Source organism: Peromyscus californicus, unplaced genomic scaffold (assembly GCF_007827085.1).
Source record: "Peromyscus californicus insignis strain IS unplaced genomic scaffold, ASM782708v3 Scaffold_11__1_contigs__length_118956290, whole genome shotgun sequence".
Lineage (NCBI taxonomy): Eukaryota > Metazoa > Chordata > Mammalia > Rodentia > Cricetidae > Peromyscus > Peromyscus californicus.
In genome coordinates, this window is record NW_026294402.1 from 57,582,890 (window position 1) to 57,605,334 (window position 22,445).

General features: G+C 41.2%; 1 protein-coding gene across 1 annotated transcript in view; it reads right to left on the reverse strand.

The window, feature by feature from the left end:
- Pias1 (protein inhibitor of activated STAT 1) overlaps window positions 1-22,445 on the reverse strand; it is a 122,430-nt gene that overhangs the window by 83,949 nt on the left and 16,036 nt on the right. Inside the window, exon 2 of the mRNA XM_052763382.1 lies at window positions 6,327-6,771. Coding sequence (XP_052619342.1) covers window positions 6,327-6,771 — 445 coding nt within the window. The remainder of the gene's footprint in view (window positions 1-6,326; window positions 6,772-22,445) is intronic.

The following is a 22,445-nucleotide window of genomic DNA, read 5'->3' on the forward strand; positions in this document are numbered from 1 at the left end:
CATCTGTAACTCCAGTCCCAGGAAACCCAAAGCTCTCCTTAGGCACTAGGCATGAATGTGATATACAGACTTAAGATATAAGCAAAACACCCACATACATTAAAAAAATAGTAATAATTAAAATTTTAAGGGGACACTAATCTAGCTTCTAAATAAGACTATAAACCCACAATGGGGCAGATGTAGCCAAGGTGCTTACGTAGCATGCATGAAGTCTTGGGTTTTATAAAACAGGGCATAGTAGCCTGCCTATATTCCAAGGAGGCAGGAAGATCAGGAGCTCAAGGCTAACTTCTACTAAATAGGGAATGGGAAGCTAGACTGCTACATAAGACCTGATGTCAATACAAACACAGCTTATGAACTGTCTTCCCAGTCATCCTATCCGCTAGGATCTTCACAACTCCTTTGACTGTAGCAGGAAACACAGGCCTCCTGACATACACCTGTGATTACAGTGCTTACAAGGCAGAAGCAGGAGCTGAGTGAGTTTCAAGAAAGTCTGGACTGTATAAGGAGACCCTATCAATTGATTAACTGATTAATTCCAGTTATAAGCTGAATGTTTTTATGTAGTATGTTTGTGAAGGTCTAGGATTAGAAACACTTATCACAACATCCAGACTGAGTATTTTTAAATTGTGATCATATCAATGCTTATGGCCAAATGGAAGGTGCAAAGAATAATCAAATTTACCTGTCACATTCTAAATCAAGTGACAGCTGTGATCAGGTAATCAACTATAAGCTAAGCTCTTTAAAGGCTTTATTTTAATGTGTGTATTTTTAAAAATGAAGAAAATATCAGAAGCTATTTAATTTCTCAAAATACATGATTTTCCAAGATCTAAACAAATGAGCTTTTCCAAAAAAAAAAAAAAAATCTGTATTCTGTATGAACGGAGCCACTTCATTCTATGGAGAATACACACACCAAAACAGTCTTGCCAGGTGTGGTAACACATGCCTTTAATCCCAGGTCAATCTCTGTGAGTTTGAGACAGCATGGACTACATAGCAAGTTCAAGGTCTACCAGGGTTACATAGTAAGACTCGGTCATTTACTAACCCAGAAAAACACAGTCCTACAACTGTGTTCATCCTAAATTTTTCAGGTTACTCACAATCTTTCTCAATAAATCATTTTAGGATTCATGAAAGCACTCCCATGCAACAAATGTTTACTGAATTAAGCTTCGACACATTACTTTCTGGTAAGATTGTTTGATTCAGAATCAAAATGTTTATTTTCATTCTACGCTAAGGAATGAGAAATTTGAAACATAGTGACACACTACTTTTGTATTTTTATGTGAAAACGTACCACATTCCAAACACCCGGTATTTGAATCAAATTCTACACGTAGTCAATTCTGGCTCTTTGCAGCAGCTCTGCTTGGAGCAGTCAGGCACTCAAACAATGAACTAGTACTAACGGAAGTAGGGTTTGCCTCCTGCAAGCCTCTCAGCTCACAAAATTTACAACAACTAATCAGCACCTAACCTCATTGTATGTGCTAATATTTTGTGTATTGTGTTTCTATCTGAAAACCCCTCATTTAATACTATGTGGCTGATCATCAACCTTAACTCATGGCTGACAATACTGCTAACTCCTGCCTGGACAAAGCTTGCCTAGCACTTGTATCTTACATATTTGTTGTTTTTTGGGACAGGCTCTCTGTGTGTAGCCTTGGCTGTCCCGGTACTTGTCTCTGCCTCCCAAGCACTGTAACTAAAGGCATGGGCCACCACACCCAGCTCAACCGAGGTTTACATCAATCAGACCACTATACAATATTTTAGGATGGCATTTGGGGGCCATTTAAAACAGTAAAAACAAACAAAAGAACCAAGTTTGGTGACACTTGGGAGGTAGAGCCAGGAAAATCTGGAGTTCAAGGTCAAATCAGCAGCTACATGAGTTGAATTTGTAGCTCTTTGCTTAATATCTTTAGGGGAAATCAAATAGGCTTATCTACAACTATTAACATTAAATGTCCTTAAGGTGATGGTGGTGGGAGGTAGAAATGGACATGATCAAGATCTATTGTTTTTTTAAAGATTTATTTATTTAGTATACAATGTTCTGCCTGCATGTATGTCTACAGGCCAGAAGAGGGCACCAGATCTCATTACAGATGGTTATGAGCCACCATGTGGTTGCTGGGAATTGAACTCAGGACCTCTGGAAGAGTAGTCACTGCTCTTAACCTCTGAGCCATCTCTCCAGCCCAAGATCTATTTTTTTACATGCATGAAAGTGTCAAAGAATAAATTAAAAATGTTCTAAACCTGGGTGTGATGTTTCACATCTTTAATCCAGCATTTGGAAGGAAGAAGGAGGTGGAAGCCAGTCTGTCGACATAATGAGTTCCAGGCCATTCAGAGTATACAGTAAGACTTTGTCTCCCAAAAAAAAAAAAAAAAAAAAAAAAGGTTCTAAAAAAACAAAGTCCCTAAGTCAGGCTGTAGTAGTGTATATAGTGTATATAGGTAGTTACAGAACTTGAGAGACCAACGAATCAGGACTACTACAAGTTTGAGGCCTGCCTGGACTATACACAGAGAGTTCCAAGTCTGGGGCTACATGAGACCTTCTCTTAAAAAAAAAAAAAAAAAAAAACCTTCAAAACTTCTCAAAATGTGTTCTCAGATTTCACCAATACATAAAACTGAAATACTCAGTGATTTATGACAAGAATCAACAAACTTTCTCCAAAAAGAGTCAGATGGTAAATAGGCTGTGCAGGCACACATGGTCTCTGTTACATATTCACTGCTGATTTAAAACAACAACAACAAGATTTATTTACTTATGGAGTGGGAGTGGCACACACATGTGGAGGTCAAAGAACTACTATGGGGAGTCAATTTTCTTCTTGTCCACGTGGTTCCCCAGGATCAAAGTTATGTTGTCAGGCTTAGTGACAAGACCCTTACCAACCTGTCACCTCCTGGTACAGTCACTGGTTTAATTTTAACTTTTCTGGAGTATACCAACAAATTCTGAACTGGGTCTGATGTCTCACAAGTAATCAGAATCTAGGGACTAGATTCTGCTGCTGCAAGCTCCAACTAAGCCTAGGCTACCCAGTGAACTCCAAGCTAGCCTGGACTACAGAGTGAGAACCTTACACAACAAAATTCTTAACTAGGAATCACCCAAAACAGAGGCCACAGGTTACAATCAGTTTGCCACCATGGGTTACATACCAAGACTCTTGTCTTTAAAAATAATGGGTGTGGGGGGGGGTGGTGGAGATCACATGCTGGAGAGATGGATGGCTCAGTGGTTAAGAGCATGCACTGTTCTTCTAGAGGACCCAAGTTCAATCCCCAGCAACCTTGTCAGGTGGCTCACAATCACCTTTAAGTCCAGCTCCAGAGGGGGATCCAACACCTCAGGCCTCTTCGGGCACCTGCACTCACATGCACACACAAACACTTAATGAAAGTAATAAAAATAAATCTTTTAAAACTATTTTTATTTTTTGAGATAGAGTCTCTGTGTAGCCCTGGCTGTCCTGGAACTCACTCTGTAGACCAGGCTGGCCTCAAACTCACAGAGAACCACCTGCCTCTGTCTCTTGAGTGCTGGGATTAAAATACTAAAATGTAAGGGTAAACGATGGATAAATTAAATCAAACTACAATACCCATATGCTCATCCAGTCTGCTTTTCTACTCTCCATAGCAAAATTGGTCCACATATGAAATATCATCTAATCACACCAACACTTGAGATTTACGTTAGTGAAAGCACGGGAGGTTAACTGTTAAGACCAGAAAAGAGTTTAAAAGCCAGATTAAAATACAAGCTACCAACATTCTTCTATCAAATTTCAGATGATCTAATGATTGTTCTTCAGATATGTGTCTACATGACACATTAACTTTATATAAACACAGATAAGGCCGTTAATATAAAATGGTAGAGATCTACATGAGTCAGTCAACAAAAGATGATTATCTTATTAAGGAAGAAATAAAAGGCAAATCACACAATCCTAAGTACAAAATTTATCTATGAAAAATAACAAACACCATGTGTTAATCTGTGTATACATACAAACTGCTAACAATTTCTTTTCTTTTTTACAATGAACATACATAAGCTTTATATGCATTAGGTAGTTTTTTTTTTTTTCTTGTTTGGCCATTTTAAGAATAAAATGGGGCTCAAGAGATGGCTCAGCAGTTAAGAGCACTTACTGCTCTTATAGATGACCTGGGTTCATTCAACTCCCAGCATCCAGTGAGTGGTTCACAACCAGTAACTCCAGCACCAGGGAATCTAATAGCCTCTTCTGATCCCCACAGATACCAGGTATCCATGTGCAGACAAAACATTCACTCAAATAAAATAAATAAATAAATCTATTTTTTTTTTCTTTAAAGAATCAAATGGTGTTTGGCGTTTGTCAGGCTGGCAAGATGGCTCAGTAGGGGAGGGCATTTGCCTTCAAGCCTGACCACCTAAATTTGATTCCGAGGAATTGCAGGGTAGAAAGGAAGAACCTTCTATGTATGCTGTAACACATGCATGAAGGGGGTACACACGTGTATACAGTATACACACAACACACACACACACACAGTAAAATTAAATTCAATAATTTCATACAAAATAAAATTCATGTTGTCTGAAAATACCTTCTGTATCTTCATTTATTCTTAGAAATTCTGTTAAATGCAACTAAAATAAAAATACTTCCTTGTTCAGTGACAGAATTTCAGCAATGCGTTCAAAATCATGGCCCCACACCAATGCACAAACATGAACCACTGATTGGACTCAGTGGATTGTAAACAAACCAACAAAAAGGAAGTTAGGAGGGGGACATATTGAGGAAGATCCAAGGAGAGCTGAAGGAGACGAGGTGGCTATGATCAAAATATATTGTATACATATATGAAATTCTCAAAGAATAAATCAAAAATCTAATTTTAAAATTTTGGAGAGATCCAAAAGACTGGTGGCTCATGCTTGTAATCTCAGTTCTTAGACAGCAGAGGAGGATCAAGAATTCAAGGTCATACTCTGCCTCATGTAGAATACTAGGCTAACCTGGACTATATGAGACCCCAACCCAAAAACATCAACTCCTTCTCTAAAAGTACTCAAAACTTGTTCTCAGTACTCAGCAATTCCTCAAACTGAAATGTTTAATATTAATGACAGGAATCAACAAACATTTCTATAAGAGCCAGACAGAAAATACTTTAGGCTCTGGGGGCATACATAATCTGTTATTTATATATTCATTAGCTTTGTTTACATTTTAGGAATATGTAAAAAAAAATTCTGAGCCGGGAACAGTGGCTCTCACGTGCAATCTTAGCACCCAGGAAGTCAAGTAGTCACAGGACTGTTGTGAGTACTGGGCCAGTCAGGGTTCCAGAGTGAGACCCTCCCTCAAACAACTAAATTCTTACATAAATATCACACAAAACCAAACCACTAGAATTAGCTTGCCAGCCACAATTTGTCAACCACTGGTTTCTAACAAGGCAACATCCAGAAAAGTTTGCTGTTAAAGTATATTCTACAAAAGGCATCAAAAATCACAACAAAGTCAACTGTGTTTCACATGAATAAAGCAGAGGACATCATACCAACTAAAACTGATTGATAAATATGAGGAACTCTATACCTTGACAAGGCAATCTCAGGATGGGAAACCTACTAACAGAAACTTCTAGCACTCATATTACATATAAATAGGAATTTATATATGTCACATGTATGCCTAACACACATGTCTCCGCTTGAAAAACAGCAGCTGAAAGCTGACCACAACATCAAGGCTCAAATTTCCTTTCATGATAATTAAAACCATTTATACATTGAAGTAATCAAAACTGGTCAGATTGTTTTAGATGTCATCAACTGCTGAAAATTAAGAACAGAATTTAGAGACTAATGGAGATTTGTTTTCAATTGTAATTTATAAGGGTTACTATACATTAATTAGAAGCCAGGCACAGTGGAACATTCCTTTAATCCAATGGCTCTAGAGGCAGAGGCAGGAGGATCTTTGTGAGTTCAAGGACAGCGTGGTCTATATAGCAATATACAGGACAGCCAGAGTTTATATGGTGAAACCTTGTTTCAAACTTAGTATATACTGTGTCCAAAACTGTTTACTTTTGTCTAAAGAACAACTTTTATATAGTTGATTTAAGCTAAGCTCAAAAGATTCTCATTAACATCCTGAAGTTACTACCAAACATGAACTTCACTAAGAATAAAACTGGGTCAGGTTGAAAGTCTAAAAGCAAAATACAAATCCCAGCAGTAACCAAATGGCCTCCTATCTTACCTAGACTGGTGGGTTTGATCAGCTCGTCCAGCAGGTCATAGAATGGCAGCTTTTGCAGCTTTATATCCGGATGTACTGGGTGCAGCGCTGATGGGAGATGTGGGAGTTCCAGTTCATGTTTAGGTCCCAGAAGAGAAACAGGGAGTAGTGGGGATGATGCAGGGTGACCATCGTAAGTGAGCTGTGGAATGGTAGATGGAGACAGAGTCGCTGGCATAGGACTTGAATGTACGTTGGGGATAGACAAGTCCGCGGGTGTCATAATTTTCTGAGGGAAGCGCCGCCTGTAGAGTTCTTTGATTTTCATTTGTACAGCAGGACTACAGCCAGCCTTTAACAAATGCAGGGCTTTTGTAAGAAGTTCGTGTTTGCGTCCGTGCTTGTTCCTCCCAGCGTAGCCCAACAGTACTTGGAGTTCAGAAACTCTAAGGCTCATAACCATTTGCTTAGAGAAAAAAGTAATGTAAAATATTAGTATCTGAAACCATAATTTACAATTCTAAACAATTTTTACCTAGCCTCTTCATATGGTTTGCTTAAATGCCAGCCCACTTAACATCCTTACCATTATAAACAAAGTTTAACCATTAATAATAAAGGAACTTGAAAAATAATATGTATAAGTTTACTGATTTCCATGTAGGATTATAAAGGACACAGGATCGAGTTACACTATGCAGGACCATATCTCACTTTATCCTACCATTCAGTGACAGTAGCAAGCACTTACTAATTCTCCAGAAGCACAAACTGCAGATAGCAGAGTAGTAATGTGCCCTCAAGGGCAGTCCTACCTTCTTGGGAAAAAACTGTAAGTACATTCAAACCAAACATCCCACCTCAAATCCCAGACACATTATCAAGTGCTGCTCTCAACTAACTCTGGAATTCAAGGAGCTATCGCTATTTTCCTGATGCTATCTCTTAGTCTTTGCTGTTATACCTCTAGCTAGCAGTCCCATCAGATGCTAAAGCTCTTGATTCCCACTTAGACATCAAGAATTCCACCTGTACACTATAACACATGAAGCTAAATGACAGAAATCTACTTACCTTCATTAATCCTGGGTTCACGATTTATTTAATCACTGTTTCTACCCCCTTCTAAGAACAGGAAATGGAAATCTAATCAGAACCTTCCATTTTAAAGCAACAGAAAAGGGAACCAAAGGAGGACTGACCCTGACCACACTACTTCTTATGGAAGAAGCCCTGTCTCTTCTGCATCAGGAAATATCAGGATGAACACACACCTGCAAGCTTCCCATTCATTAAATCCTCCACTTGGATTCTCTGGCCTCAGACCAAATACCAACATAGAGTGGCTGCACTGCCTCCCTACCTTCCTGTACAACTCACTACAAATACCCTTTCTCAGCCAACCCATTGGAGCAGTGGTTCTCAACCTTCCTAATGCTGCAGCTCTTTAGGACAGTTCATCATGTCCCCTAACCATAAAATTATTGACTTGCTACTTGCTACTCCATAACTGTAATTTTGCTAATGTTATGAATTGTAATGTAAATATCTGTGTTTTCTGATGGTCTTAGGTGATCTCACCACCACCACAATGGGTTGCAACTCACAGATTGAGAACCGCTGCATTAGAGAGTCCTTTCAGGTGGCAGAACAGCCCCCAAAAGTGACCAATGAATGAAGTACTCTGATGCAACAAGGGCTGGCCAGTCAAAGCTGTCAGTCGCCCCACTGTTTCCCACCTGCAGGTCCAGCTTCAGCAGCCTGTCCCAGTAGACTGGAACTGTTTTACTGTCTATCTCTACTGGCCATTTCTTGGGTATTTATTTTTCACACTTAGCCTGCTACACTGTCATTTCTATCCATGAGGTGATTCCTTGTCTAGACTGAGGTTCTCCAGAGCTGATGACTATTCTAGACTGAGGTTCTCTGGGGTACATGACCATTTTATCTTCAGCACCTAGAACCAGTTTGTTATCAACTATGTGGACAGTGAAGGAATGAACAAGAAAAGCATTCCAGAAGGAATGAAGATGGAGTGTGCATCGATAAATCATTCAAATCAATGCCCAAATTCTTGTGCTCTACAGAGGCATACAAAGATGTAACATAGACTTTGGGAACAAACTGCTGAGCATAATGGCCCACTCAATTGCTGTGAAAGAGCAGCAATTGAGAGGCTGAGACAGGAAGATCTTAAGTTCAAGGCCAGCCTGAGATACATGGTCTCAAACAACAATAAAACAAATAATTCTGCCCTCAATGCTATAGGTATTTTCTTTTTTGATATTAACAGAGACTGTAAATAGGACAACCATAGTATCCTCTCCCTACTCGCTGAAACACCCTAGAAAGGTATAAAGTAACTGGAAAAAAATTATTTAAAAGAGAACTGCCAGGCATGGTGGAACACATCTACAATCCCAGGATTTGGGAGGCAGAAGTAGGCAGATCTCTCTGAGACAACCTGGTCTACACATAAAGTTCCAGGCCAGCCAGGACTATACAGTGGGATGAGACCTTGTCAAGTGAGGAAGGGAGGGATGAGAGAGAATAGAGCCAACAAGATGGCTCAGTGGGTACTTCTTTGCCACCAAATTTGACAACAGCCTAAGTTCAGTCCCCAGCATCCATATGGTAGAAAGAGAGAGCAATTTCCTAAAAGTTTTCTTCTGACCTCCACATGCAAACCATAATACTCATATCACCCTCCGTGTGTGTGTGTGTGTGTGTGTGTGTGTGTGTGTGTGTGTGTGTGTGTGTATGTTACATATGTGCAGGAGTCTGCAGAGGTAAGAAGAGGGTACTGGATCCTGTGGAAAGAGTTATAGATGCTGTGAGGTTCCCAACAAGGGTACTGGGAACAAAACTTGGATTCTCTGGAAGAGCAGTAGCATGTGCTCTTAAGCACTAAACTGACTTTCCACTCCCAGAAATACACTGTAAATCTTAAGCTGGATATCTGTACTCCTGCACTTGGAAGGCCGAGACAGAGGGAACTTGACTTTAAAGCCAACTTGAGCTACATAGGAGAGCCTATTATTTCATAGTAATCTTGTTTTTAATGAAATAAAAAAAAGTCAAGCATCAAGGATTAGTAATTAAAAACAAATTGGAGTTGGCTGGTCTTTCTTTTCTAGTGTTGTGATAAAACACCATGACCAAGGCAACTTACAGAAGGAAGGGTTTATTTAGGCTTATGGTTCCAGAGGGATAAGATTCCATCCATCATGGTAGGGAATTCTGACTGCAGGCAGATGAGAGCTCACATCTCAAACTGTAAGCAGGAAGCAGAGAGAGCAAACTCGAAATGGGATGAGGCTTTAAACTCTCAAAGTCCACCTCCAGTGACATGCTTCCTCTAGCAAGGCCACACTTCCTAACCCTAGCCAAACAGTCAACCAACTGGGACCAGTATTCAAACATCTGAGCCTATGGGGACAGTCTCGTTCAAACATCACACTGTCTTAGTTTCCTTCCCTGTTCTTGTTATAGAATGCTCGACAAAAGCAACTTAAGGGGAAGGGGCTACACTGGCTCAGAATCCATGGGTAAAGTCCATTATGGTAGGGAAGATGACAGGAGCTTAAAGAAGTTGGCCACATCACATTCCCAACTGAGAGCCGAGAGCAATTAATACATTCATGCTACTCAGCTCCCTCTCTCCATTTATAAAACCCAGAACCCACAGCTGCTATTAACGGCCCGGAAATGATGTTGCCCACAGTGGGCAGGTCTTCCCATATCAATTAAAAAAATCAAGATACCCCCCATAGGCATGTCTAGAGGCCCATATCCCAGGTGATTCTAGATTCTGTCAATTAACACTAGCAGTCACATAGGCAAATGTGTTTGTTTTTAAGAGGGAGGGAACAGCATTAAATTTTAGAGATAAATATCTTTCCTTTTAATTCAATTCCATTCTCTAAGACACAAACAAAAACAGCAATTCAGTAATTACCACAAATTTCAGTGATGGTAACCTTTGTCTGTCATTAATTGTGACTACAAGATTAAATATAGTACAGATGTATTATTGTATTTCTATGAAAAACACACTGACAATTTACATAAAATAAAATCTCTTGTTTGAAGGATCAAAGAAAAAGTTAAGTGACAAAATAAACTCGACAGCTGTCAATTACATTTTGATTGCCTCAAAAAAGACAAAGCAAACACTATCAAGCGTTAAAGAATACTTACATAGCACGCACTCAAAAGACAGCTGCTATTAACAAGTCAAGGTTTCTAGTTTGGGGTTGTTTTTTGTTTTGTTTTGTTTTGTTTTAAGAGGACTTATCATTGTTATATTTTTGAAACAGGAATCATCATTTTTTTACACAGGAAGCAAAAAATCTGCTGAATATCCACAACTAATTCTACTTCAAATAAATTTTTACAATTTTACAGAGACATTTCAAAGAAACAAATCACATGCTTTTTAATTGGGGGGTAGGAATCAATTCAAAAATGCATGTAGTTTACCTCAATTTCCAATTCAAGCTTCAGCATCTGAACTTAAAAAAAAAAGTTATGGCTAAGACATGTGTATGCTCCATTAATCATTCGGTGCACCTGATAACCTTGCCCAGCGGAAGGCCAGGTGGTGTTCCTTGCTATTACTGGAACAGCTTTTTGCATACTCTTGGGGGACCATAACAAACACTGTATTTTAGAGAACTGAAGAAGAGGGCAGAAAAGGTCCAGCCATCTGAAGCATCACTCAGATGAAAAGGCTACAGAGAAGCATGCAGCATTTAATTCACAATGCAGAAGTGTTGACAACAGACCGGAAAACTAAACATTTAAATACTTCTGAGATGCTGAAATGAAGTATATTTTAATCAGGAATGTGCTTTAAAATTCTTCATTTGTTAAGACTACAATAAAATGAGTATTTACAACTAAGGATAACATTGGCCATAGTAGCTATTAGAAATCATCACCTCCTAGGGAATTCCAGCATTCTGCTAACTACATCCTTGATGATATAGTTCTTAGACTCCTAGGGGATTAAAAAGGGTTGAAAAGTGTATATATTCTGCCCAGAAGAGTGTAGTTGAAAGTTCGTTTGTGTCCTGGCCTGCCAGCTGTCGGGACAAATCTCTCCCAGTCGCGTCCCCTAAGTAAACATACAGAGGCTTATATTAATTATAACTGTTCGGCCATTAGCTCAGGCTTACTACTGACTAGCTCTTACACTTCAACTCAGCCCATTTCTGTTAATCTATATGTCACCATGTGTTCTGTGGCTTTACCTGTGTGCCATTACATGCTGCTCCCTGGATAGGGGGCTGGCATTTCTTGACTCAACCTTCCTCTTCCCAGAATTTTCCTTGTCGGCTTAACCTGACTATACTTCCTACCTGGCTACTGGCCAATCAGCGTTTTATTAAACCAGTGTACAAAAGCATTATCCCACAGCAGGAGAGTATTCTGTGAAGGCAATCTTCCTAAAGTGTTCTATTTTGATCAGACAGACATATACACAGCTTTAAAATTCTTTTAAAATTTTTTGATGTACTTGATGTACACCTGCATGTGGATGCCAAAGGAAGCCAGAGGGGGTCATCAGAGTTACAGGCAGTTGTGAGCCATGTGATGTGGATGCTGGGAACTAAATACAGGTCCCCTGGAAGAACAGCAAGCATTTTTCAGCCACTGCATTCTCTCCAGCCCCAAATATAGATTTTTTAAAGTATTTTTAAATTTGTTATTTTATATGTATGAATGTTTTACCTCCATGTATGCACGTGCACCATGTGCATGCCTGACGCTCATGGAGGTCAAAAGAGGGCATTGGATCCCCTGGAACTAGAGTTATAGACGGTTGTGAGCTAACATGGGTCATGGGAATTGAACCTGGGTCCTCTGCAAGAACAAGTGCTCTTAACCACTGAGACATCTTTCTAGCCCATATACTTTGTTTGTTCGTTTTTGTCTATTTTTCAAGACAGGGTTTCTCTGTATAGACCTGGCTGTCCTAGAGGTCACTCTGTTGACTAAGCTGGCCTTCAATTCAGAGATCCTCCTTCCTCTGCCTCCCAAGTGCTGTCATTAAAGACATGCACCACCACTACCCGGCCCATGTACACATCTTTTAAAATCCTAATAGTTTTATAAGAACAGTAGTTCCTTGCTGCACGTTCGATTTTAGCCTTTTTTCTGGAATTTGACGCCACCTATACAGCAGCTTGTTAATTTTTCCTTGGAGGTATCTACTGACTTCCAATTATAAGAGATAATGAGCCGGGCGGTGGTGGCGCACGCCTTTAATCCCAGCACTTGGGAGGCAGAGCCAGGCGGATCTCTGTGAGTTCGAGGCCAGCCTGGACTACCAAGTGAGTTCCAGGAAAGGCGCAAAGCTACACAGAGAAACCCTGTCTCGAAAAAAAAAAAAAAAAAAAAAAAAGAGAGATAATGTTTTTAGCTGTCAAATCTCATCACCTACCATCTCCCCATCATAATTTGTGATTGAATCAATTGTCTCTGCTTACATTATTACGTCTGTAAATAAAATTCACTGCTGAACCAAAGGTACATCACAATTATGCTTTCTTTTCATATAACTTCACTCTCTTTATATTTAATATCCACCATTTTTGTGCCTGATTAGTATTCCATATACCTACTGTCAATTCATTCGCATAGTCAAACTTTCCTCTCAATATATTCAATTATGTGAAAGAAAGCTGTTTTAATTTTGGCTGGCTGTGTTTTATATTTTTTATTCTTTTTTTATCTAATCTTATTTTGTTTTGAGTTGTCTTGTTTTATTTGTTTGAGACAGGGGTTTCCCCATATAGCTATATATAGTTCTATATAGCCCAAGCTATATGGAACTTGCTATGTAAATCAGACTAGCTTCAAACTCAGTATCTTCTTACCTCAGACCCTAGAGTGCTAAAATTATAGAACTCTCTTTCTTCCTAAAAACATAGCCTCAGTAGCCTGCTACAGGGCTCCAATGTGTACAGTTAGATCTGAGCCTAGTGCACACTTATGATCACAGAATTTCCTTTTTCTGTGTTCCAAAAACTCCCATTTGTATCCCACACTGAACACTGTTTCCTCATCACTGGGCCTCCTTTCTTGGCTTCCCTTCTTAGTGGGGTTTTTCCTCCAGTAGAGTTCTGAGAAGGGGTCATGGGAGGTGTCTTTTATACCTTGCATTATTATAAAATCAATACTTTCTCACACTCAATCCTTGAGTTTGGCTCAGTATAGAATTTTAGAGAGAAAAAATTCAGCAGAATTTAAGATATTTCCTTATTTTCCATTTCTGGTGTTGGTATTAAAAAGGTTAGAGCTGGAGAGAAAGCTCAGCAGTTAAAAGTACTTGGTGGTCTTGTAGAGGGCCCAGGTTCAATTCCCACCATCCACATGGTGGCTCACCACCATCTTTAACTCTAATTCTAGGGGAATCTGACTCCCTCTTTTGATCTCTAAGGGCAGGAGGCACACATACATGCATTCAGGGAGAACACTCATACATATAATATATAAAGAAATCTTTTAAAAATGTTTTTTTAAGCTTAGATAACAGGCTTTTGTGGCACATGACTATATAATCCCAGCACTTGGGAGGTGGGGGTGGGGGATCAGAAGTTCAAAGTCACCCTAAGCTAAACAGTGTGTTTGGTGTCAGCCTGTATTTCAGGAGACCCTATCTCAAACAAACAGACAAACAGCCCCTGTACTGTTCATCTCTGATGATTACCTGTATATACCCCATCTGGAAGCTGGTAGGATTTCCTCTTTAGGTGTTCTGAAATTTCACAGCATCATACCTAACAATGACTTTTTAGTAACCGTTGAGCTTTTACATTTAGAGGCACATGTCTTGGAGGGTTTCTAAGAAGTCTTCCATGTTTTTTGTTTTTGTTTTGTTCTCTTTCTCATAGACTGCCATTTACATTTAGATACTAAACTTCCAAAAACAATTCTCTAAGTGTTCTCAGGGGAATTGTATCGAGGAATGGGATGTCTATCATTCCAAAGACAACATCACCTCAACCTCCTCTGTAGATACATAAAATTTACTTACACACACACACACACACACACACACACACACACACACACACACACCCCTATTCCCAACTACACAAGGGGAAGGAGTCCATTTTGCAATTAAATAGAAAGTGACAGTTTTATACTCTCCTTAGCCATAGCCTTCCTTATTAAAAGTCGTTGTCTACATTGTAAGCAGGAATGAGGCCCCTCTAGCTCTCATTCATAGCCTGCTGTGGTAGTTTCAGGTCAGTCACAAAACAGACTCTGCACTGTGAGTCTTTATCTAATATCACTATATAACCAAGTATGAACTAGAATAAATTTTAAACAGACAAAAATAGGCAACTAACAATGTCTTATTTCAGATACAATATTATTTTCTATAAATCTAAACTTCTATAATTATATACACTAACGCCAGGCATGGTGATTCATACCTTTACTCCAGGCACTGTGAAGAAGCAGGAGGGCTGATAGAAGTCTGCAATCTACAGAGTTCCAGCCCAGCCTAGTCTACATAATGAATTCCAGGCCTGCTAGAATGCAAAGTGAGACTGTCCCCCAAGAAACTCAACAACGAATCAGATATATTAAGAAAAGCATATTAAAATAAAAATCCATTATTTATCCATTTTTTCAAAGTCAGATTATTCAATGAGACTAAATTCTCAATTCTGGACCATTTCTAATCTTTCCCATTAGAAATGGTTCACAAACTGAGCACAGTGGCTCACATCTATAAGCCTGAGAGACTGAGGCAGGATCATTGCCAAGAGTGTGAAGCCAGACTAGGGCTACTACATAGTGAGTCCCAGAGCCTGGGCTACAAAGAGACATAGCCTTTAAAAGTAAACAAGCAAACAAACAAGGAAAGGAAAGGAAAAGAATAAAGATACAAATGAAAACACAAAATAACCAACTGGTAGATTAGCAATTTGTCAACAACGTCTAGTTCAACCAGAAAACCTAGTTAGACAGTTTCTACTCAAAGTAGTAAATCAGGTTGGCTGTATCCTTCTCCATAATCATCTCCCTCCCAATTTCTCATCTTTTATTTATTTCTCAACATAAGACAACTGGAGAGTGATCTGCAGCACCAGCCCCTCCAGCTATCACCTTCATCTCTCAGCCTCCATTCCATCATACTGATTACACTACGCTCTCAAAAGATGACAAAATATTGTGATTATATGTAAACAGAGATTCCATTTTCCTTCAAGCAATACACAAACTTAACATTCTGAAAGGGTTACCATGGTTTCACTTTTTGATAGATGATTTATACATCATCCCTATCTATGCCCTACCACATTTCATGAAACATATGGATATAGGCTTCAAAAAGCTCCTTTTTGTTAACATGAATACTAAAAATAACAAATCTATCTTAGACTGTTTTAAAATTTGGACACAGTATTAAGTTTAGTTTAATTTAATTTAAAATTCTAGAATTTAAAACACTAACACATTGACCAACTTCATGTGCAGAGACAAGAAAATATGGTTCTTATTTAAGGAAAAGGCTGCTCTGTCATGACTCGGGTAGGCTCTCCTTGTGCCTGCATTTCCCCTGGGGTCTAAGCTGCACTAGGACCCTATCCCTCATCTCTAGTCCACCTGCAACAGACTCCCCTTCCTGCTCACCAATCGTTCAGCAACCCATCCACCAGCAGCAATTAGGTAAGGTTCTCCTTTGGTCTAAGGAAGCAATTGTTGAGTGTCTGGCACTTCTCTGGTAGTCTTGGAGAGAAAGGTGGCTGGGGGCACGGCTCTCTTGACCTTACCCCATGCCTCCACCCCTGAGCTGTAACACTGCAGTTTCCTTAAGCCAAATCAGGCTACTGTGCCCCCTTGCTGCCCTCTTCTCCCATCTTCCCTTCAGAGCAGAGCAGAACCTAGAGCAGAGCACAGAGCAGAGGGCAGAGAGCAGAGGACACAGAGCAGAGAGCACAGCCCAGAGCAGAGCACAGCAGAGAGCACAGAACATAGAGCACAGAGCATAGAGCAGAACACAGAGCACAGAACAGAGCACAGAGCAGAGCACAGAGCAGAGCACAGAGCACAGAACAGAGCACAGAATAGAGCACAGAGCACAGAGCAGAGCACAGAGCATAGAGCATAGAGCACAGAGCACAGAACAGAGCACAGAGCACAGAGCAGAGCACAGAGCACAGAACAGAGCACAGAGCACAAAACAGAGCACAGAGCACAGAGCAGAGCACAGAGCACAGAGCAGAGCACAGAGCACAGAACAGAGCACAGAGCACAGAGCACAGAACAGAGCACAGAGCACAGAACAGAGCACAGAGCATAGAGCAGAGCACAGAGCACAGAATAGAGCATAGAGCACAGAACAGAGCATAGAGCACAGAACAGAGCATAGAGCACAGAACAGAGCATAGAGCAGAGCAGAGCACAGAGCACAGAGCACAGAGCACAGAGCACAGAGCAGAGCACAGAGCACAGAGCACAGAGCACAGAGCACAGCAAGGGCTTTGCCAGAGCAGAACTATAACACTTTGCTGGGCAAGTCCCTCCCCTCTGGAACCAAGCTGTAACACTTTTGTTGGGAAAGCCTCCCCTTCAGAGCTGCCTGTAATCCCACAACTCCTCTAGGCCCTTGTGGCTTTTGGGACCCCATTCCCGACCCTTTCCTGTGGATGAGACTCTCCTCCTAGGGCTCAGTTTTTGTCCTCTAAAGTTCTGGCACCAGGCACAGAGTCTCTCCGCTGGCTTAGCCAGGACAGGTCCCTGAGACCCTTGTTGAGTGTGGTGACCCACTCAACAGCTTGGTCCTCCTTCAGTCTTGAGGATGCCCACTACTACAGGCTGCAGTGGCATTTCCTTTTCTCTCATCCATGGGAACGTGTCTTCCATACCCTCTCATTCCCCCTTGGGATGCCTCTTAGAAAACCTCCAGCTTATACGCCTGGCACCCTACCTGAAGGGCCCTAAATTTATTCACTTTTGTAATCAAATTTGGCTTCAATACCAATCCAAAACGTCACCTAATGGCACCTTAGATCCTAATATTATTTGGGACCTTTACCAATACTGTGAGAGACTGGGGAAATGGAAAGAGATTCCCCATTCCTTTTTTCTTTTCTCTGCTTCAAGCCGTTTTTGTGTAGCGCCCCGCACCCCCATGTAAACATCCTGTCTTTTAAGTTACCATTGACGGATCTGTAAGTTTGTTGCAAAGTGGGCACCAGGAACAGACCTAGCAGGAGCCGGAGGAGGCCAGCTGCAAACTGCACACACCCTGCACACACTCTTGACCCGCTGGTGCACTCTCAGCTCCCTCCTACTGTGTCCTCTGTCTATAGCCAGAGCTTAAACTCCTCCTAGCTGTGAGGCCCAAACCAGATGATTCTTCCACTATTTTTGATCACACTAACAAGTCTCCCCCTTATCGGCCTCAACCAGCAGCCCCTTCTCTTCCTCTCCAGCCTCTCTGGTTTCCCTTTTTCCCTTCTCAGAGACAGGCTGCTCATCCAGTCAGGGCCCAGGTAGGACCCAACCAGGACCCTGAATGGAATTACAATATCCCAGAGAGCATCCTTGCTAGGGACAAATTTGTAACTTGCTTCCTGGGTGGTCTTCACAAGGCCACCCTTAAAATGGTGTATGAATTATGAAAAAACCCAGGAGGTCATCCAGGACAAACATGAAAACCTGACTCAATTCTTAGACTACCTCACAAAGGCCCTCTTACAATATACCAATCTGTATCCCTAGACCCCAAATGAAAAACAACTCCCTATGACCTACTTCTTTTCCCAGAGTTCCCTGATATTAGGCCTCTTAAACATCTAGAGAAAGGACCTCTGACTCCACAGGTGTAGCATGAATCTTAAAAGTTCTTACTAATAAAATCAAACCCGAGGCCAGTTATTGGGGTCAATGCTGGTAGATCAGAGAGACAGAACAAGCCACAGCTATCTCACCTTGCCAATTCCTCAGCTGGTCCTGTTTCCTCAGACTGGAAGCTTCTGTGTCCTCATCCCAATGGCTCTCAGCTGAACTGCTGCTAGAAGCCTGAATGCTTAACCAGCCAAAATGCTTAACCAGGCAAATGCTGCTAGTTTCTGGTCCTCACGCCTTATAAACCTTTCTGCTTTCTACCACCACTCCCTGGGATTAAAGGCTGCTTTCTGGGATTAAAGGCATGAGTCACCATGCCTGGCTGTTTTCAATGAGGCCTTGAACTCACAGAGATCCAGAGGGATTTCTGTCTCTGGAATGCTAGGATTAAAGGCATGTGCTAACATTTTCTAGCCTAAGTATCTTGTGGCTTTTCTGTTCTCTGACCCCAGATAAGTTTATTAAGGTACACAATATTTTGGGGAACACAATACCACCACACACAGGCAGAAGTTTTAGCAGAGGCCTTTAAGGTGTACCACGGGAAAGATGAAAAAGCTGGAAAACAAAAATACCTGATGCTAGCGAAGGCCTTTCGACTGGCTATTGCAACTGCCCAGGCTCTGTGGCCTCCCAAAGCCTGAGAACCTGCAGGCCCCTGTTTCAAACGCAGTGAGAAGGGTTACTGGTCCCGGGCCTGTCTGAACCCTTGTAAACCACCCAGACCTATGCTCCTCGTGGCAGGAGGGCATCAAGCCTAGATCGTCATTCAGCCAACCTCCTAGATCTGGCCATGGACGACTCAGGAGACCAGGCTCCCTTGGTCTGACCACTGCCATCTCTGACTGGGAACCTTGAGTAGACATCACAATATCAGGGCGATCTATCCATTCCCTTCTAGACACTGGAGGCCACCAACTTAGTTCTGACACAGTTTTAGGGACCCACATCTTCTTGTTCCCCCATCGTCAGGGTAGTGTGGCAGCTTTACCAGTCTCACTAAACCCCACCAACTGCCAGGCTCCACCCACAGGACACTAACTGCCCTAACTGCTGGGTCCAACCCCCACCCTACAGAGTAAAAAGCACAATCTCTGGATGTGAACTCCCACCAATTTCTGCCCTGGAAAGCACCCCCCCCCCCCCCCCCCGTCCCCAAGAATCTCTATACAAGCCCTGTATCATGGACAGTCCTCTGCTGTCCTCTCAGCAGAGGCAGCCACCCTCGGTTTGTTGCCCTCTCAATAAATGTCCTGTGGGGGTTGTTGTGTGGCACGACTTTGTGGTATTCCTTGGCTCCTGACTCCCAGGATACCTTTCCATCTGAGCTGTAATGTACAGATGTGCTAGAAATGCTCCTTCCAAGGATGTTCAGACACTTATCCAAACACTGAGGAAGGGAGCTTGGGAAGAGCAAGAGAGGAGCATGAGGATGCACCACACTAACCCAACACCTACTGTGTGCCAGGATGGGAATACTAAGTATAGGATTTAGACACTGGTATTGATTGGACACTAGTTATCAAACTATAATTTTGGGGGTGCACTCTCACTTTTAAAAGGAGGGAATTGTGGGCTAGTGAGATGACACAGTGGTTTGTAAAAGCGCTTGCTGCCAAGACTACCTGTTTAATCTCTGGAACCCCCAGGGCAGAAGAAGAGAACCAACAACTATAGCTGTCCTCTGACTCTACACACTAGTCAAGTTACACACACACACACACACACACACACACACACACACACACACACACACACACCCCAAAATAAAGATTGCCAAACATAGTGGCACACACCTATAATTCTAGCACTTGGGAGACTAGGACAGGATTGCTAGTTCAAGACCAGCCTGGACTACACAGCAAGACTGTCTCAAAACTCTTCCCCCTACCCCCCAAAAAAGGGAAGAAACAAACGAACAAATGGGGCTTGGGGTGGTATATCATACATGTTAACCAGGGTTTAAGAAACCTTGCATCTACCCAACTCAGCAAGATCCTTGCTACTTCCCAGTCTTGGCCAACCTAAATGAACATACTGCATTTGCAACTGTAGACACTATCTCGCCTAATATGTTTCAGACAAGCAACTAAAGAAAGTGTACAGCTAAGAGAAGGATAAGAAGCCTAAACAGGAGAACTGTCAATGCATCAAAAAAGTAAGAAAAAGAATGTATTCTATAACTACATAAAGTCTTTAAATTACAGGCCTCAGTCTAGATCCCAGAACTCAGATGAAGGAAAAGCCTGGAAGGCCTGTATCAAAACTACTTCAAAGTACTGGGCAGAACCTACCTGAAGCTACAGAGTTAGAAGGGTATGAACTCAGACTCCAAAGTCAGACCTCAAATCCAACAATGCTCCAATAATGCTAACTAGAGGCACTATTAATTTTTAATATCTCTAGAAATAATATAAACTTTCCACCAATGATATACAGTTTCTGTGTGCATGCACATCTATGCAGATATACTTGCCTATGTGTGTACATGGAGTAAGCACCTGTTTAAAAAAAAACTAAAAAGTAGACAGATGGAAGGGAGGGAGAAAAAGGAAAAAGGGAAAGAGATTCTTTCTCCAAGACATGTCTCTCAATGTTTTCAATGCTCTTTCTAGTAAAGTCTGATCATGTCAACGATTTAACAGCTGAACCATCTCTCCTGCCACTATACACCTCTTTAAAAGGTCTTTTACCTTTAAGAGGCTACAGTATTTTGAAATCTCATTAGAAGGACATTTGGACCAATGTTTCTTTTCCAGTCTTTTTAAGACAGTGTCTTGCTATATAGCCCAGGCTAGCCTTAGACTCCCTATGGAGACTAGGCTGACCCCAAACTTACGACAATCCTCCTGCCTCAACCACTCAAGTGCTAGGGTTACAGACATGTGCCACCACATCTGGTTGTCTTAAAATCCTACAAAAAAAAAAAAAACAAAAACAAAACTGGAAGAAAGGAGAAGTCAGTCTTTCAGATACCACCCTAGATGTGTAGATGGGGTAGGGTGACCATAACCCTAAGAAGTGTAGATGGAGTAGGGTGGCCCAAATGTATTATATACATGTATGAAGTTGTCAAATAGGGGAAAAAAAAGTATCGACAAAAATGTAAACACACCCAATTGTATAGCCTATGTTTGGCTTTCATCCCAAAAGGGAGAGAAACAAAAACAAACACGTAAATTGTTAATCAATCACAGATATATTGGCTAAGAGCTAAGCCCTGCTAGAGAGGAAATTAGCTAAACTCAGGTTAAAGCACATCTTACAGACTGTTCATTTGTCTATACAATTCTCATCTATGTCCACTGAAAAAAAGCAATGCGGGGTTGAGACATAACCTAATAAATACATACATACATAAATACATACCTATACCTATACCTATCTATCTATCTATCCCATACCATGAATGCACTTCCAGCACATTCATTCAGTACACTGGCTGCAGGGACACAGGACATCACTCAGCAGCTATAAGTTGGCTAACTTGTTAATAGATGTCTTTTCTATAAGCGAATTGTTCTTGTCTTTTTAAACTATAAAAAATGTCAAGAACAAAGTAAAAAGGACAGTCTCATTTTAAACTAAAAGCTCCTGTAGTATGTATGACTCTTCATATTCTTTTCAAAAAATTTAAGTTTCTAGTTTATATATATATATATATTTGAGGATCAAACCCAGGGCATTGTGCTTGCTAGGCAAGCGCTCTACCACTGAGCAAAATCCTCAACTCTAGTTTTTATATTCTTGAAAATGGAGACTATGCTCTCCCCTTTGTGTTGAACCTATCAATTGTGTTACTAGGGTTGGAGCTGAAGCTCAATGGTAGAGCCTTTTGACTATCATGGAAGAGGCCCTGGGTTTGAACCCCAGGACTATACAAAGAGGAAAACGAAAAACCTACTGATTATAAATCAAATAGAAAATATTGGACTTTGTCTTAACTGGGGTTTCTGTGGCTGTGAAAAAAAACATCATGACCAAAAAGCAGCTCCAAAGAAATGGTTTATTTCATCTTACACTTTGAGGTAACAGTCCATCACTGAGGGAAGTCAGCACAGGAACTCAAGCAAGGCAGGAAGCTGGAGGTAGGAACTGATGCAGAGACCATGGAGGAGTGCTGCTTACTGGCTTGTTCCTCATGGCTTGCTCAGCTAGCTTTCTTTTATTACCACGGTACCCAAGACCCAGGGGTGGCACCATCCATAGTAGGCTGGGCCCTCTCACACCAGTCATCAATCAAGGAAATGCACTACAAGTTTA